Source organism: Loxodonta africana, chromosome 3 (assembly GCF_030014295.1).
Source record: "Loxodonta africana isolate mLoxAfr1 chromosome 3, mLoxAfr1.hap2, whole genome shotgun sequence".
Lineage (NCBI taxonomy): Eukaryota > Metazoa > Chordata > Mammalia > Proboscidea > Elephantidae > Loxodonta > Loxodonta africana.
The window spans coordinates 210,698,756-210,718,588 of NC_087344.1; the positions used below are offsets into that span (position 1 = coordinate 210,698,756).

The 19,833-nt window shown below is 41.3% G+C and overlaps 1 protein-coding gene across 1 annotated transcript in view; it reads left to right on the forward strand.

Annotated features, from left to right (window-relative positions):
- The window catches only part of F5 (coagulation factor V), a 113,094-nt gene that overhangs the window by 15,671 nt on the left and 77,590 nt on the right, over positions 1–19,833 (forward strand). The window contains exons 2-3 of the mRNA XM_064282970.1: positions 993–1,084; positions 9,685–9,807. Of these exons, the coding sequence (XP_064139040.1) occupies positions 993–1,084; positions 9,685–9,807 (215 nt within the window). The remainder of the gene's footprint in view (positions 1–992; positions 1,085–9,684; positions 9,808–19,833) is intronic.

The following is a 19,833-nucleotide window of genomic DNA, read 5'->3' on the forward strand; positions in this document are numbered from 1 at the left end:
CTCTCCAAAGTGGGATGCAGAATGTTTTCTTAAGAGACAAAATCCTTACATTTTTGAGACTTAATTTTTTCATTCATTTGTTTGTTTTCTTGGATAAAACTCAGGGCTTTTACTGCATTAGCCATCTCTCACATCTCAACTAGAAATGAGGTCCACTTTATTGGTAGTTATTTACAATGTTCCCCAGTAGCATAAAAGTGTATTTGATTAATGAGTTGAAAAATAACTCACATATTTATTTATAAAAGACTTGGTCATATTTTTAAGCATTTGAAATTTAAAGTTCAAGTTTGGATTTGCACTATTATCTTGGGTTCTTCTTTAGAAAATTGATTCTGAGTAACAGGATTAGGACAGCCTAAATTGATGAAAACTAGCTCTAGGTGGCACAAATGGTTAACATGCTTGACTGCCAACCAAAAAGTCGGAGGTTCAAGTCCACCCAGAGGTGCCTCAGAAGAAAGGCCACGTGATCTACTTCCAAAAAAATCAACTTTAAAAACTCTATGGGGCACAGTTCCACTCTGACACACAATGGGGTCATCATGAGTCAGAATCAACTCAATGGTAACTGATTAAATTTGTGAAAGAATGGTTATCACAACTGAATATTTTTGAGGAGACCAATAATTTCAGTAAAACCTGAGAAAGCCAGAACCTGTGTAAGGTGGAAACCTGTCTGAGAAGGAAAACTAAAATATTTTCTGCTAAAATGAGCAACAGAAAAGTGGTTAGACTATACCCTGTCAAAGGCAGAAAACTTGTGAGACCCAGAAAAACAAAGCAGTCCTGTCGAGTTCCAGCTCTCACAGTATTTCATTAACTTCACTTATTGTTCGTATTTAAAAAACTTGGGTTTCTAAAATACAATAAAAACACTGGTATTTCTATTGGAAGCCTGAGGACATGAGAGATCTGCCTTTTTATAATGAGGAGTAGATGTCACATACAGTATAACACATTTCAAATTAGTTTTTGTGTTTTATTTCCAGCTTGAATACTTCTGCAACTTTCTTTAAGAAAATTGTCTACAGAGAATATGAAGCATATTTTAAGAAAGAAAAGCTACGATCTAGGATTTCAGGTAAGCTTGAAATATATATGTTTTTAAATATAAATTTCTACAGATATTTTGATATTCATAAGTATCTAAAATATCCATTTAGTAACATTTTTTTAGAAATGTGTTTTTTTTTTTTTTTTAAACCAGGACTGGATATATAATTTGTAGGGCTCAATGCAAAGTGAAAGTGTGGGGCCCCTTGTTTATATTATCAAGAATTTCAAAACAGAGACAGCAAATCATTAAACCAGAGGGCCCTTTGGAGCTCAGGGCCTTTTGCAATGAACTGCATAGGTCACACACCCATGAAGCTGGCCCTGTTTTTAACCTTGATTGAAATAGCTAAACAAAACTTTTAAGTGCTTGAATTCTTATTTTTTCACATAACGGTCTATGATTGAGCATCTGCTGTGGGCTGGACACTGGACTAGGCGCTGCAGACGCGATGGTGGGCAAGACAGACACAGTCCCTGCCTTTGCCGAGCTTACAGTCTAATTGAGTGAGCACAGATGTGCCTTAGCAGAAAGACCTTTTGCTTCCATCTGGTTCTCTACACTCCTTCAAGGGACCTGTGTATGGCTTATTCTTTGGCAGCTGTCTTTCTCATATGTTCTCCTGTTTTGTTTAGTGTGAAACGGGTGATAGCAACACACACACACACACACACACACACCCCTCAAAACTCTTCCTCTGTCCTTTAACCAAAGAAAGTAGGTTGAATAGGTTTCTAGGATCTTAAATATGGTACCATGTTTTACAGGAATCATAGAGGTCACCTTGGGACAACTTCCTCAACTGGGCTCCTCTTGTCAATAATACACCTATTCCTCCCCTCCCCCAATAACCAGGGGAAGACTCACCCCAGACTTGTCCTTCTGCCTCTCTCACTCATCCCAGTCTCACCTGCCTCCCCTGATCCTCCCTTTATCTTCAATCTTTCCTCTGTTGGAGCCTCCCCTTCTTTTGAAAAACCAGCAACAACAAAACACAACAAAAAACCATATTCAGGTTAACCTCCATTTAGAACAAGAAAAAAAGTCTCCCCTTGACTCTGCCAGCCATTCGCTTCTCTGTCCTTTCTTTCGCTACCAGTTTCCTGCGGGACTAGTCTGTATCACTCTCTCCGTTTCCTCTCCTTACATTTCTTCTCTAATCCACACCAATAGAGTCCGCTAAAATCCCTCTAAAAATAATCCCCGTGACCTCTGAGATGCCTGAGCCAGGGGTTTCTTTTCCGTTCTTCTTCCGCTTGACCTTAGTGGGACATTAACATGCCTCCTTTTGGAAACTTCTCCTCACCTGACTTCCCTTGTGCTGCTTCCCTCGGTTTTCCACCAACCTCTCTTTCTGTTGCTTCTCACTGGGTCTTCTTCCTCAGGGCTCAGCCACACCCATGGCTTTAACTGTTATCTCCCCAGGGGCCTCTTTTTCTCTGAACACTGGTTTTTTTTGTTTTTACCCTGACTCCCACTCCCTTTCAGCAGAATTAACACCTCCCTTTTCTCTACACCCTCAGTACTTCGAAACTAGTTTCTACATTATAGGGATGTTGTGAGGATCAAATGAGGTAATAAATATACAGTACTTAGAATAACACAATGGACTGAAGCATAGCAACAATTGTGAGGATGGTGCAGGACCAGCCGGTGGTTCATTCTGTTGTACATAGGGTTGCTGTGAGTCAAAATCAACCCGATAGCACCTAACAACAACTTAGAATAATGCTAACACATAAAAAAAAAAATAGCAAGTACTTAATAAAAGTTAGCTACATTACTGCTATTGTTGTTAATCATACATCTATAGATCATATATATCATGGAATTGTGGATAAAACCAAAACCAAACCCACTGCCATCGAGTCGATTCTGACTCATAGCGACCCTATAGAACAGAGTAGAACTCCCCCATAGAGTTTCCAAGGAGTTTCTGGTGGAATTGAACTGCCAGCCTTTTGGTTAGCAGCCATAGCACTTAACCATTATGCCTCCAGGGTTTCCAAGGAATTGTAGATATATATCTATATTTCTTCTTCACTAATTTATATATTCTTTACATGTGCTCATTTACGCATTGATTTATTTGTAAGTAAACATGCATTTATATAGTCTTTTCTTAAAAAAAATGTTTTGAGAGCCTACCACATTCCAGGCTCTCGGGATCCAAGGTGAACAAGACATGGGCCCTGACCTCCAGGAGCTTACCAACTATTGGGGATCCCTGTAGTTAAACAAGCAATTACACTACAGTAAAAGGAAGAGCTATGATGAACACTATAGTAGGACATGAGACACACCTATCTCTAGTCTAGGGGTCTGAGAAGTCTTTCTATCTTTACATTGATAGCTGAAAAGAAAGTAGAAGTCAGTAAAGCAAAGTGTGGAAAGGGGGAGGGATGAATTTTAGACTGAGGATGCAGTATGTATAAAGCTTTAGAGGTGAGAGAGTATGGTGTTTGGGGAATGGTAGTCAGATCAACACAGTTGGAGAACAAACTTTTAGGAAGGATACAACAAGAAATGCAAATAGAAAGGGGGCAAGCCATGTTAGAGCATTATCTTGAGGGTACTAGGGAGTGACTGAAAGAATTTAAGCAGGACAAATACGTACCTAAAGATTTGTACTTTAGAAAGATTACTCTGTCCAAGTGTGGGGGATGGATTGAAGAAAGGCAAGTTCAGACCCAGGGAAACTAGTTATGGGGTTGTTGTGTCAATCCAGGTGGGAAACTAGCCAGGGCAACTGGGATGAAGAGAAATAGATGGATTCAAAAGATGTTTAGGAGCTAAAATCAACTAAAGTTGATGACTAGATGCAGATAACAAGGAAGAGAGAGGAGTTATGACTGGCTTCGGGGGCTCCCGGCGATTCAGGTCCAGCAACTCCTCTCTGCTTCTGAACAGTCTCTCCCTCCCCCGCCACTCGGTCCGTTTTCTAACTTTGTTTTTGATGTTCAGGGCTCCTAGATCCTCATAAATATAATCATTTCACTTGTGTTTTTTGGTCTTTGTTGTAAGAGGGATCACCGGAAGTCTGACTATTGTGCCATCTTGGCCCTGCCTCCCCTGGAGACTTTTAATAGGAGCCACTGATAGCTTTGGAGAGGAGAGTACTATGATCAGTATCATTTCAGGTGATTAATTTTTGTTATGATTTCCTGGCCCAAATTTATTAATTAGCATAGGCCTTGATAATCAGTGAGAGCAGCCCTGATACATGTTTAAAGGCTTTGGACTTTAAACATTACTTTTATGCCAATCTCTGTGTACCTCACCATGTACTTGTTCTGTGTGATCTCTGAGGCCTTTTAACATCCACTGCAGCCTCTTCTTGAACTCCCAAAGTTGCTTACCTATGAGTCTCTGAAGGGCAGGGAGGCACTTTATCATCCTTGTGCAGTAGCTGGTAGAGGGAGGCAGCTCTCGTATAAAAGAAAAGCCTCAGAGTTTTGGAAAATTGGGGTTCAAACTCTACCATTACCCGTGGCCTTCCCTGTTTCCCAGCCTGGTCCTGTGTCATGGATACCTTTCCCCTATTTCCTGCCCCACCCCTCTGGTGGGTATCGTTCTAGCTGAGCCCAGACATGCCCCAAACCATTCTCCTGCCTCTGCAGCAGGAGCCCAGAAGTTAAAACAATTGGGGGTGAGTGCAAACATACCAACAGCCAGGAAGATGGTGCGGGAACAGACATGATGACATAAGGTCGCTGTGAGCCAGAGCCAACTCCATGGTAACTGACAACAGCGAGCAGGCTGCAGGGCTGGAAGTCTGAAGCTGCCCCACCAGTGAGGTCTGAGGGAATGTGGGCAGGGAGAGCGCGGCTCGTTTTCAGAAATGTGTCTTGGGGTTTAAAATGGCTAGTTGTGAGCCCCTGCATCTTTTCAAGGAAGATTACGAAATGTTTATCCCTGAAAGAGATTAAAATGGCAACAAGGGGTGCCTTGTGATATGTGAGGCACTGCTCATTTGAGCAGGTGCTGGGAATAGCTGACCTGCAGCCCTTTCTGACTCTGTAACTGCATGAAATTGGTGCACGGTGTGCTGCTGTCCCCAGGCCCCATGGCAGGCCACTCCTTCCTCAACTCCAGCTTTGGGCACGGAGAAGAGAGAGGGAAAGGCCCTGGGCCATCTGGATGAAGGAGCTAAAGAGCAGCTCAGTGTTCAGCCATGGGTTTGCCAACATGCATAAAGGTATTTAGTGTTAGTATTTATGAAAACATTCTTTTGTTTTGCCTTAATTCTGAAGAAGCAGGAAGGGAGGCTGGATCAATACCCCTAAACCTCCCATTTAAGTAAGAGGTCTTATTAGGTTAAATAACTTGGGAGACTGATTCTGGGCATCTGGCATTTGCAACCATGTGATGCCAATGAACAAATCAACCAAGCAAAGAAGCCGTGGCCGCAAAATGCAGGGCACCTTGTGTCAGCACAGTCAGCACCTGCTGGGCTCCTGGGAATACCAGGCAGGTGGGAGTGGGTGGGCGAGGGGGGAGGGGGCCTTCCACCGGCAGCCAGGACTGAGGTAGCTGCCAGCAGAGAGGAATTCAGGAGTGAAGTCAGTGTGGTCAGAACTCAGAAAAAGTGTAGATGTCTGGACTGTTCCAGAAAGGTGGAGGCTCCAGACCTGGTAGAGAAAACTTTGGCTCAGGAGTCCCGAGACTTGAGTTCTAGTCCCAGCAATGCCACTGAATCACTAGCCAACTTTAGGGAACCCCCTTCCCCCATGCTTTGTTATCCATTCTAAGATAAGCATTGGACTAAATGATTTGCACAGTCCTGAGCAGCACTAACATAAAAACAAAAAAAATGCTTCAGGCATAAGATCAGTATAAACTCCAGGGCTTGAAGTTCAGTGGAAGCAATACAACAACAGCTAATGAAAAGACTGTTGTTGGTGGCCGCCAATTCGACGTATGTACGACAGAATAAAGCATTGCCAAGTCCTGTGTTGTCCTTGCAATTGCTGGCATGTTCAAGTCCGTTATTGCAGCTGTCGTGACAGTCCATCTCGCTGATGTTGTCCCACACCCTCACTGGTCCTTTACATCACCAAATATGATGCCCTTTTCTGGCAGTTGATCCCTCCTGATGGTATGTCCAAAGGAAGCCAGTCAGATAGTGTTCTTCTGTAATCCATAAGATCTTCACTGGCTAATTTTGGGAAATAGATCACTAGGCCTTTCTTCCTAGTCCTCTTAGTCTGGAAGTTCCACTGAAACCTGTTCATCATGGTTGACCCTGCTGGTATTTGAAATCCCAGTGGCATAGCTTCCAGCATCACAGCAGCATGCAGGATACCACAGTGTGACAAACTGGTAGATGGGTGGTAGAATGGAGAGATAAGAGTTGCAAAAACCAAGTATGATCTCTGTCCTAGCCCCACCAACAAAGCCCTGATGCAGCGTCCTCCACCTCAGAGAATGGCAGTCTCATGCACCCAGCTCCTCAAGCCAGAGCCTCATTGACCATTCATGGCAGCTTGTTCTCTCTACCCTCCATCCCATATCCAATCTGTCACCAAGTCCAGACAATTTTATCTCCCAAATAGCTCTCTAATATGTCTTCTCCTTGCCATATCCACTGCCATCACCTTCATCTAAGTCACCTACATCTTTCTCCAGGAGCCTTATGTATGTCCTCTCAGCAGCCACTCTGGTTTCTCTTCAGATCTTCCTTCACAAATACAGCCATAGATATAAAAACCAAAACCTGGTCCATGTCACAGTTCTGCTGAAAACTCTTCAATGACTTCCAGATACACTTAGGCTAAAGGAAATGCGCCAAGAGCTACAAGGCCCTGCGTGGTTGGCCTTTGATTATACCTTCAGCTTCACCTTCTCCCTCTCTTCCCTATCTTTCCTGTGGCCATCTGTCAGTTCTCTTACTAGGCCATGTTTCCTGGCACCTCAGGGCCTTTGCTCATGCTAACCCCACACTCTAGAAAGCCCTTTGCCCAGCGCCTTGCCTCTCAGCTTCTTCTCTGCCTTTGGTCCACAGTTAAAGCATCACTTCCTCAAGGAGGCCTTTCTAATCCCATCCCCTTTCTTGCTTCCCAGATTAGACTAGGTCCCTCTGTCAGAGCTCTTCAGCTCATAACTGATATTACCATTTACCCAGTTACTCAGATCAAAAACCTCTAGATTTTCCTTGAATTCTCCCTTTTACACGCCTACATTCAATCCATCAGCAAACCCTATTGACTCTACCTTCATAAAACCTACCACAGTTTGCAGTTAAACATTTATGTGATTATTTGTTCAAATTCATATTTTTTGCCATATTATAAGCTCTTTGAAGTCTGGGAGTGTATCTATTTTATTCACCATTGTAACTCTGACATAAAGGACAGTGTGGACAGTTAATTAATATTTGTTGAATAAATTAATGGATGAATGACTGAATAGAAGGTGGGAGGGCAGAATAAAGGGTGGTTAAAAGCTCAATATCTGGAGACAGACGTACTTAAGTTTAAATCATGGCTCTGCCTTTTTTTTGTCTGTGTGATATTGGGCAAAACATTTAGACTGTCTGAGACAAAGTTTCATCATCTGTGAAATGGGAATCTTAATATCTACCTTAAAGATGTGTTGTGATGATTAATATAAGAATTTATAGTACTAAAGTAAATCGAGGGTGCTAATGTGTTAAGGGAAGCCTTATTATAATTATCATTACCACTACAATCAAATGCCCATTGATCTCCATGACAGCTGTAACTTCCTACTCCTGCTTCTCTGGTTCCTGTTGAGCTATAGCCAAGTCTACACAAGGTCATGGATGGCTTGGGAGTGAGAGCAGTCAACTGTCACTTGTCTGAAATAGGGCAGATGGTGATAGGTTCTCAAGGTTTAATGGACACCAGAATCGTCTGGAAGCACGAGTTAACTAGATTCCCAAACTCCACCTCAGGAGACTCAGATTCATTGGGCCTGAGGTGGTACTTGGGAATTTGCATTTTAGTAAGACCCCAGGGGATTCTGATACATAAAGTCTGAGGATCAAACTTTGGAAAATTCTAGTATATTGAATTTAATAGGAATATGAACACTAATATAAATATAAGATGAATACTGATAAAAAAATAGTATACTCTAATTCATATAAATTCTTCCCCTTCACCCTCTCTGCTCCACTGCATTTCACCCATATCTCAGAGGTAGCTCCTACTGCATGTCTATCTCTGATTTAGCTCTTGAGCTCCTTGGGGACAAGGACTGTGCCTTATTTGGCTTTGTGTCCCCAGGACCTAGCATAGCACTTGGAATGCTGTAAGTGAAACCTATGTCTTTATTTCTGGATCCCCAACCTGCTTTCCCTGCTTGTTCCCCATCATAGTAACTGATATTGCCATTTACCCAGTTACTCAGATCAAACACCTCTAGATTTTCCTTGAATTCTCTCTCTTACACACCTACATTTAATTCCTTAGCAAACCCTATTGGCTCTACCTTCAAAATATGTCCAGAATTGAGCCACTTCTCATCACTTCATTGCTATTCACACTGGTCCAATCTGCCATTGCCTATACTACCTGATCTTTCCACTTCACCTCTTGTCACCACATAAAATATTCCATGCCCAGCAGCCAGGGTGAATTTTTAAAATATCTCAGACCATGTCTTTCTGCTGCACAAAACTTCCAGTTATTTCCTATCTCACTCAGAAGAAAATCCAAAGCCCTTACCATGGACCATAGGTCTTTCTTCTGTGATCTCTCCCCACCCCCACCCCATCCCTTCCCATGCTGTTGTCCTCACTGCTCTTGGATACGTTCAGCTCACTCCTGACTCAGAGCTTTTGATTTGCTTCCTTGCCTTATTTAGGTCTCTAATCAAATGGGATCTTCTCAGAGGGATTGAAAGTAGCCACTCTCCCTCACATCCCCCTGTGTAAATGGAAAATGAACATCTTTCTTTCCTTGACCAGAGACAGTTATATCTAAGGAAAGTCAGCAGGTCAGAGTGAGTTTAACATGTTCTGAACTATTTTTCCTACTCTCTTGCCCTGCTTTGGGTTCAGGTCAAGTATTTCTACCTTCCTGTTCTTATCTGATGACAAATAATATACAGTTAATGAGCAGGCAAAGACTTCCTTATTGAAAACAAGCAGGTCAACCTCAGGACCCAGGAGGACTCACCACAATCACTTTTGGAATTTGTCCAGGGGTGGATTACCCAACAGGCAAGGTAAGCATGGGCTTACTTCTGCTTACTTCCAAATTTGTAGTGAATAATTTCACTTGGGCTTTACCACACCTTTGATGTGAAATTGTTCACTACAGATTAGTAAGTAAGCACAGGTAAGCCCACGTTTACTTTACTTCCTGGGTAATCTGTCCCTGTCAGGAATTGTAAATTTGAAAAGAGGCTTTGATTCTATAGGAGGGTGCTGTGGGGTTGGGAGAGAGACAGATGCCAACCATACCTAGAAGCAGGATCTTTCATGTGGTGAAAAATATGAAGTTATTCACTATAGATGATCCGGTAAGCAAGATAGGCACCATGCTTACCTTGCCTATTGGATCTTCCGCTCCTGGATTTGTCTGCATGTTTTTCTTGCCCAGCAGCTCTGTCTTTGGTGATCCTGGACTCAGCCATATTTTAAATTCTTGTTTCCATAGGACTTCTTGGGCCTACGTTATATGCTGAAGTTGGAGACATCATGAAAGTTCACTTTAAGAATAAGGCAGACAAGCCTTTAAGCATCCACCCTCAAGGAATTAAGTACAGTAAATTCTCAGAAGGTAAGTAAAATCCCGTATCTCTCTGACAAGGGAGAATGACAAGGCAAACATTTAGAACTGAATCATTAACCAGGTATTGTTAGAAAAATCTCCTTCTCTGCAATTGGGAATTACAAAAATTGTTGCATTTATATGTTTCAGAGAGGAAAATGAAAAGGTTCTGGAGTCATCTAGACCTCAGTTTTTAGCTGGGTTCTTGTCCGTTAATAGTTGAGTGACAGTGGGCAAATTACCTAATCTCTCTGAATTCAATATGTTCGTACGTAAAATGAGAATAATAATACATGGCAAAATGATATAAAGGAGCCCTGGCAGCACAGTGGTCCAGACCAGAGAAGGATGTCACTCTTGGCAAAAGCTAAGTACTTGGGTATATTTTACCACGACCTCCACCCCCAAGCCAGCTTCAGTTACTGTTGATTTCCCTGGGCCTGAGATAGGCCCTGTTGAGCCCCTAGAGCCATCCTCCATGCCCTGGAGGAGGAATAAACTTGCAGTTGGGAGAAAAGATAAGTTGCCAGCTCCACTAACCAGGGGAGCTCAGGACAGAAGTGGCTCCTGTCCAGGCATAAACGGTCCATGGACTTTGAATACGTTTCCCCTCTGCATCAACCTGTGTGGGCCTATTTCAGGAGAATAGGCCCTTGTTGGCAGACTACAACTGTTTCAGCTGTGGGTGTTTGAAGCTTGACAGCGCTTTGCCTATTAAACAGGGTCATCACCTACCTACATCAGGGGCTTAAGGACTGGTGGCTCCACTCAGGTCATGTAGCCACTCACAAAAGGGGTCCAAGGATAACTTGTACCTCCCAGTCCTTACAAACAAAAACATGGGGTGCCCATAGTCCGCCTGTAGGACCCACCCACCTATATGCTCTAGGGAGTGGGGACAGGCTTTCCTGAGAGACACTTGGAGGACAATTCTCAGCCCCCTCCCTTGTTCAGAGCGTGACCCCCTGCTGCAACCAGATACTGGTACTTACACCAATCACCCCTGCCCCTCCAAGACTGTAGGACAGAGCCTGTAGCACACACTTGATGATCAGCTACCTGGACACCTGAGCTGAATTCATGCAAGAAAACTGGATGGACTCCTAGACTGACATACCTGATAACAGCTCTAGCCATCTAGGGACAGGACGTCAGAGCTCCAAAGGTGAAAATAATCAAGCTAGCTCAGTCAAGCAACCCATTTGGGCATATCAAAACAAAACAAAGCAAGAACAAACAACACAGTAAGCAAACAGAAAATAAACTAATACAATAACTTATAGATGACTTGGACACAACAGTCAATATCGAATCACATAAAGAAACAGACGATGATCACCTCAACAAGCTCTCAAAACAAAGAATCAAGGGATCTTCTAGGTGAAAGCACCTTCCTGGAATTACTGGAGGCAGAATACAAAAGATTAAGATACAGAACCCTCCAAGACATCAGGAAGGAGATCAGGCAATATACAGATCGAGCCAAGGAACACACAGATAAAGCAGTTGAAGAAATTTAAAAGATGATTCAGGAACATAATAAAAAGATTAATAAGCTGGAAAAATCCACACAGAGACAGCAATCAGAAAATCAGAAGATTAACAATTAAATTACAGAAGTAGACAACTCCATAGAAAGTCAGAGGAGCAGAATTGAGCAAGTGGAAGGCAGAATTTGTGAACTTGAAGATAAAACACTTGGCACCAATATATTTGAAGAAAAATAAGATAAAATAATTTGAAAAAATAAAGAAACCTTAAGAATCATGTCAGACTCTATCAAGAGAAATAACCTATGAGTGATTGGAGTTCCAGAACAGGGAGGGATAAGACAAAATACAGAGAGAATTATTGAAGATTTGTTGGCAGAAAACTTCCGCGATATCATGAAAGATGAAAAGATATCTATCCAAGATGCTCATCGAACTCCACATAAGGTAGATTTTAAAAGAAAGTCACCAAGACATATTAGAATCAAACTTGCCAAAACCAAAGATAAAGAATTTTAAGAGCAGGTAGGGATAAACAAAAAGTAACCTACAAAGGGGAGTCAATAAGAATAAGCTTGGACTACTCGGCAGAAACCAGACTGGCAAGAAGGCAACAGGATGACTTACATAAAGCATGGAAGGAAAAAAATTGCCAGCCAAGAAACATATATTCAGCAAAACTGTCTCTCAGATATGAAGGTGAAATTAGGACATTTCCAGATAAAGAAAAGTTTAAGGAATTCATAAAAACCAAACCAAAACTACAAGAAATACTAAGGGGAGTTCTTTGGTTAGAAAATCAATAATATCAGGTGTCAACCCAAGACTAGAACACTGGGCAGAGCAATCAGGTATCAACCCAGACAGGGAAATCACAAAAATAAATCAAGATAAAAAAACACTCAAAACAGGGAAACAGTGATGTTATTATGTAAAAGAAGACAACATTAAAACAGTAAAGAGGGACTAAGAAATGTAGTCAAAGATCTTCCATATGGAGAGGAAGAAAAGGTGATACAAAGAAATAAAAGTTAGGTTTAAATTTAGAAAAATAGGGGTAAATAATAAGATAACCACAAAGGAGACAAACTATCCTACACATCAAAATATAATACAGGAAAAAAAAAAGACTCAGTAGAAACAAAATCAACAACAACAAATATGAGGAAAAGACAATATTTGAAGATAATCTACTCAGCATGAAAAATTAACTGGGAAAAAGAAACTGTCAACAACATAAAAAAAGACATCAAAATGATACCACCAAATTCATAACTTTCCATAATTACGTGGAATGTAAATGGACTAACTGCACCAATAGACAGAGAGTGGCAGAATGGATTAAAAAATATGATCCATCTATATGCTGCCTACAAGAGACACACCTTAGACTTAGAGAAACAAACAAACTAAAACTCAAAGAATGGAAAAAAATATATCAAGCAAACAACAATCAAAAAAGAGCAGGAGTGGCAATATTAATATCTGACAAAATAGACTTTAAAGTTAAATCCATCATAAAGGATAAGGAAGGACACTGTGTAATGATTAAAGGGACAATATACCAGGAGGATATAACCATATTAAATATTTGTGCACCCAATGACAGGGCTGCAAGATATGTAAAACTAACTCTATCAGCATTGAAAAGTGACATAGACAGCTCCACAATAATAGTAGGAGACTTCAACACACCACTTTCAGTGAAGGACAAGACATCAGGAAAGAAGCTCAATAAAGAAACAGAAGATCTGAATGCCACAATCAACCAAATTGACCTCATAGACATATACAGAACACTCTACCCAACAGCAGCCACGTACACTTTCTTTTCTAGTGCATATGGAACATTCTCTAGAATAGACCACATATTAGGTCATAAAGCAAGCCTCAGCAGAATCCCAAACATTGAAATATTACCAAGCATCTTTTCTGACCATAAGGCCATAGAAGCAGAAATCAATAACAGGGAAAGCAAGGAAAAGAAATCAAACACTTGGAAACTGAACAATACCCTGCTCAGAAAAGACTGGATTATAGAAGACATTAAGGATGGAATAAAGAAATTCATAGAATCCAATGAGAATGAAAGCACTTCCTGTGCGAACCTCTGGGACACAGCAAAAGCAGTACTCAGAGGTCAATTTATATCAATAAATGCACACATCCAAAAAGAAGGGCCAAAATCAAACAATTATGCCTACAACTTGAACAAATAAAAAGAGAGCAACTAAAGAAACCCTCAGGCACCAGAAAGAAGCAAATAATAAGCATTAGAGCAGAATTGAATGAAATAGAAAACAGAAAAACAATTGAAAGAGTTAACAAGACCAAAAGCTAGTTCTTTGAAAAAATTAACAAAATTGATAAACCATTGGCCAAACTGACAAAAGAAAAACCGGAGAGGAAGCAAATAACCTGAATAAGAAATGAGTTGGGCTATATTACAACAGACCCAACTGAAATTAAAAGAATCATATCAGATTACTATGAAAAATTGTACTCTAACAAATTTGAAAACCTAGAAAAAATGGATGAGTTCCTAGAAATACACTACCTGCCTAAACTAAACAGATAAAGGTAGAACAACTAAATAGACCCATAACAAAAGAAGAGATTGAAAAGGTAATCAAAAAACTCCCAAAAAGAAAAAGACCTGGCCCGGACGGCTTCATTGCCGAGTTCTACCAAACTTTCAGAGAAGAGTTAACACCACTACTACTAAAGGTGTTTCAGAGCAGAGACAAGGATGGAATACTCCCAAACTCATTCTATGAAGACACCATATCCCTGATACCAAAACCAGGTAAAGACACCAAAAAAAAAAAAAAGAAAGAAAATTACAAACTTATATCCCTCATAAATTTAGATGCAAAAATCCTCAACGGAATTCTAGCCAATAGAATTCAACAACATATCAAAAAAATAATTCACCATGACCAAGTGGGATTCCTACCAGGTATGCAGGGATGGTTCAACATTAGTAAAACAATTAATGTAATCCACCATATAAATAAAACAAAAGACAAGAATCACATGATTTTATCAATTGATGCAGAAAAGGCATTTGACAAAGTTCAACACCCATTCATGATAAAAACTCTCAGCAAAATAGGAATAGAAGGAATATTCCTCAACATAATAAAGGGCATTTATACAAAGCCAATAGCCAACATCATCCTAAATGGAGAGAGCCTGAAAGCATTCCCATTATGATCGGGAACCAGACAAGGATGCCCTTTATCACCACTCTTATTTAACATTGTGGTGGAGGTCCTAGCCAGAGCAATTAGGCTAGATAAAGAAAAAAAGGGCATCCAGATTGGCAAGGAAGAAGTAAAAGTATCTCTATTTGCAGATGACACGATCTTATACACAGAAAACCCTAAGGAATCCTCAAGAAAACTACTGAAACTAATAGAAGAGTTCAGCAGAGGATCAGGATACAAGATAAACATACAAAAATCAGTTGGATTCCTCTACACCAACAAAAAAGAACATCGAAGAGGACACCACCAAATCAATGCCATTTACAGTAGCCCCCAAGGAGATAAAATACTTAGGACTAAATCTTACCAGAGATGTAAAAGACTTATACAAAGAAAACTACAAAACACTTCTGCAAGAAACCAAAAGAGACCTACAGAAGTGGAAAAACATAACTTGCTCATAGATAGGAAGACTTAACATTGTAAAAATGTCTATTCTACCAAAAGTGATCTATAGATTTAATGCAATTCTGATCCAAATTCCAACGACATTTTTTAATGAGGTGGAGAAACGAATCACCAACTTCATATGAAAGGGAAAGAGACCCTGGATAAGTAAAGAATTACTGAAAAAGAAGAACAAAGTGGGAGGCCTCACTCTACCTGATTTTAGAACCTATTGTACTGCCACAGTAGTCCAAACAGCCTGCTACTGGTACAACAGATACATAGACCAATGGAACAGAATTGAGAATCCAGATATTAATCCATCCACATATGAGCAGTTGATATTTGACAAAGCCCCAAATAAGTTAAATGGGGAAAAGATAGTCTCTTTAACAAATAGTGCTGGCATAACTGGATATCCATCAACAAAAACATGAAATAAGACCCATACCTCCCACCATGCACAAAAATGTACTCAAAATGGATCAAAGACCTAAATATAAAATCTAAAATGATAAAGATCATGGAAGATAAAAATCGGGATAACGTTAGGAGCCCTAATACATAAACAGTATACAAAACATTACTAACAATGCAGAAGAAAAACTGATAACTGGGAGCTCCAAAAAATGAAACATGTATGCTCATCCAAAGACTTCACCAAAAAATAAAAAGATTACATACAGACTGGGAAAAAGTTTTTAGCTATGACATTTCCGATCAGCCCCTGATCTCTAAAATCTACATGATACTGCAAAAACTCAACTACAAAATGACAACCCAATTAAAAACTGGGCAAAAGATATGAACAGACACTTCACTAAAGAAGACATTCAGGCAGTTAACAGATACATGAGGAAATGCTCACAATCATTAACCATCAGAGAAATGCAAATCGAAACTACAATGAGATTCCATCTTACTCCGACAAGGTTGGCATTAATCCAAGGAACAAAAATAAAGAAATAAATGTTGGAGAGGTTGTGGAGAGATTGGAACACTTATACACTGCTGGTGGGAATGTAAAATGGTACAATAGCTTTAGAAGTTGATGTGGTGCTTCCTTAAAAAGCTAGAAATAGAACTACCACACGATCTAGCAATCCCACTCCTTGGAATATATCCTAGAGAAAGGAGAGCCTTTACAGGAACAGATATATGCACACCCATGTTCATTTCAGCACTGTTTACAATAGCAAAAAGATGGAAGCAACCAAGGTGCCCATCAATGGATGAATGGATAAATAAATTATGGTATATTCACACAATGTAATACTGTGTATCAATAAAGAACAGTGATGAATCTGTGAAACATTTCATAACATGGAGGAATCTGGAAGGCATTATGCTGAGTGAAATTACTCAGTTGCAAAAGGACAAATATTGTATAAGACCACTAAGAACTGGAGAAATACTTTAAACAGAGAAGAAAATATTCTTTGATGGTTATGAGAGGGGGGAGGGAAGGAGAGAAGGAGAGAGGGATTCGCTAATTACATAGTAGATAAGAACTACTTTCGGTGAAGGGAAAGACAACACACACTACAGGCGAGTTCAGCACAATTGGACTAAACCAAAAGCAAATAAGTTTCCTGAATAAACTGAATGCTTTGAAGGCCAGCGTAACAGGGATGAGGGTTTGGGGACCATGGTTTCAGCAGACATCTAAGTCAATTGTTGTAATAAAATCTATTAAGAAAACATTCTGCATCCCACATTGGAGAGTGGCATCTGAGGTCTTAAACGCTAGTAAGCAGCCGTCTAAGATGCGTCAATTGGTCTCAACTCACCTGGAACAAAGGAGAATGAAGAACACCAAGGACACAAGGTAATTTTGAGCCCAAGAGACAGAAAGGACAACATAAACCAGAGCTTACATCAGCCTGAGACCAGAAGAACTAGATGGTGCCTGGCTACAACTAATGACTGCCCTGACAGGGAACACAACAGAGAACCTCTGAGGGAGCCGGAGAGTAGTGGGATCCAGACACCAAATTCTTGTAAAAGACCAGACTTAATGGTCTGACTGACACTAGAAGGACCCCGGTGGTCATGGCCCCCAGACCTTCTGTTGGCCCAGGACAGGAACCATTCCCAAAGCCAGCTCTTCAGACAGGGATTGGACTGGACAATGGGTTGCAGAGGGATGCTGGTGAGGAGTGAGCTTCTTGGATCAAGTAGACACTGGAGACTATGTTGGCATCTCCTATATGGAAGGGAAAGGAGAAGGCAAAGGGGGTCAGAAGCTGGCGGAATGGACATGAAAAGAGAGAGTGGAGGGAAGGAGCGGGCTGTCTCATTAGGGGGAGAGCAATTAGGAGTATATACGAAGGTGTATATAAATTTTTGTATGAGAGACTGACTTGATTTGTGAACTTTCACTTAAAGCACAATAAAAGTTTAAAGAAAACATGAACCCCTATGAGGCAGTTCTACCCTGTCCTATAGGGTCTCAGTGACTCATTGATAACGAGTTTAATGTGGTTTAAGAAAGGTGTCAGCAAACTTTTTCTATAAAGGATCAGATAATAATTATTTTAGGTTTTGCAGGCCATGCGGTGTCTCTGCCCAGTAGCACAAAAGCAGCCATAGGCAATATGGAAATGTACGATCTTGGCTGTGCTCCAGTAACACCTTATTTACAAAATCAGACAGCAGGCCTGGTGACATTGGGCTACCAGCCTGGCACGGAGGTGACAGTCAATAAATGGTACTTTGTGGTGGTGGTGGTAGAAGGGGTACCAGAATCTTGAACATAGTGAAGTGGTTAAAAACTTTGCAGACAGTTAAGTTCAAATTCCAGCTTTATCATTTCTGGTTGTGACCTTAGCTTCTCTGAGCCTCAGTTTTCTCATCTGTAAAATGGGAATGTTTCTACCCACCCCTAAGATTGCTTTAAGGATTAAATGAAATCGTTTGGGTAGTGTAGCACACATGGTTTCTGGAACCTGGTGATCCCTTCAATAAATGGTGATCCTGGTGGTGATCACGATGGTAACAGAGATGAAAGTGACCGCTGCAGCCACAGCAGAGTAAGGCGCTAACGCTGATACTGTTCTAATTATGCCCACTATGCTGATAGCAGAGCAGAATTCCGTCGGGAACTAGTTTCGAGTAAAAGCTGCATCTTTGTTGTAAGAACATTTTAAAGTGATGACCACAGACCTTTCATATTCCTTCTCCCACCATACCTTTGAAGAAAAGAGCTGAGGAGGAGAGTGGTTTACAATGCAGGTCCTGAAACTAGACAGGCTGGCTGCATATCCTGGCTCAGACACTTACTAGCTGTGTATCTTTTAGAAAGTTTCTTGACTTCTCTGTGCCTCATCTTTCTCATCTGCAAAATGGGCATAATAATCATACCTACCTCATACAGATTTGTTGTAATGAAATCTTAGAACAGTGCCTGGCATATAAAAGCACTCAGATAAAAGATGATTTTTTCAAGTAAAAATTGTAAAGTTGATGTGGCAGGGGTGTCTGACCTTCTATAACTACAAAATGGGGAAGGAGAATCAAGGTCAACAGCCCAAGGCTCATTCTTATGAGGTGGAGGCCAGATATACCTCCTCTCTCCAACCTTTTTACTAGTTTTGGCACCAACTTACCCTCCCACAGCACTCTCTACTGCCCTTCTGGGTTCAGTAATTCATTGCGGTGGCCACACAGAACTCACAGACAATACTCACAATTATGGGGTTTATTAGGGAAGTAATAGGTTACAATCCGGGGTACACTTCTTTGATCAGGAGAGCCTTTTCTCAGTTGTGCCTGCAGGCATGCTTTTCTCCGGCCCCTCAGCCCAGCCTCTGCCCTGCTCAGGCAAGAGTTAAAAAGCTCTTTTAGCTCTGCCACCAAGTGTCTGGAGGCACCCTACACAACCAGTAAGCCTTGGCCCAAAGGTGCTCAGCTCTCTCACTTTGTGGATTGGCAAGCCTAGCTCCATAACCAAGTACCTGGAGGCACCCCACTCTGCCAGGAAGCCTCCTGCCTGAAGGTGCTCGGCTCTCTTGCTCCATGGGTTGGCACACCCACTGTGACCGCCTTGTTCTATGGGCCAGAAACCCCACCATGCTGCCTCCTGCCAATCTCCTGGTTTGGCTCCCTCTGCTGCCGCCGTTTCTCTGCCGCTGCTTCTTGCCATCTCTGGCGTTATAGCCTTCCCTCTGTGCCCTCATTCTGCTGTCTCTGCTGTCTCTCTCTGCCTTCCGTGTTACAGCTCTCTCTCTGTCTCCTGGATCTAGGTGGTCTCAGTGGATCCTGGGTCCAGTGGATGTGCTCCACTCCTAGCTTTACTTTCTTGGTGGTAGTAGGTCCCCGTCTGCTCTGGGATTGGCTCTTTTTCAAGCCTAGCAGGATGGCAAAACTGACCAGTCCCTCGTTAGGGTTCCGTAAACCTTATTTGCATGATCCCACCACCACAAGTGTGCCATGCACCTTATTTACATTATTAGCAAGCTATTCAATCCCCTTGGCAGGCCACAAGCACTTCATTTGCATATTCCCACCCAGGTGCGAGTTACAAAGACTATGGCTAGAAGGGCCACATTAAGTAATTTTGCTGCACTGCAAAAGTGTATTCAAAGAATTTAATATTTATCTGGCAAGTTGTGGGTTATCAAGCACTTTTTACATCTACTAACTCGAGGGCACTGGTTTTTCACTGGGTATCTCCTATGTAACTTTTTGGAGCCCTGGTGGTACAGTGGTTAAGAGCTCAGCTGCTAACTAAAAGGTCAGCAGTTCAAATCCACCAGCTGCTCCTTGGAAACCCTATTGGGCAATTCTATTCTGTCCTATAGGGTCACTATGAGTTGGAATCGACTCAATGGCTACAGATTTTATCAAACTCATTCTCACTAAGGTATAAAAAAAAAGGTGTAAGTGAC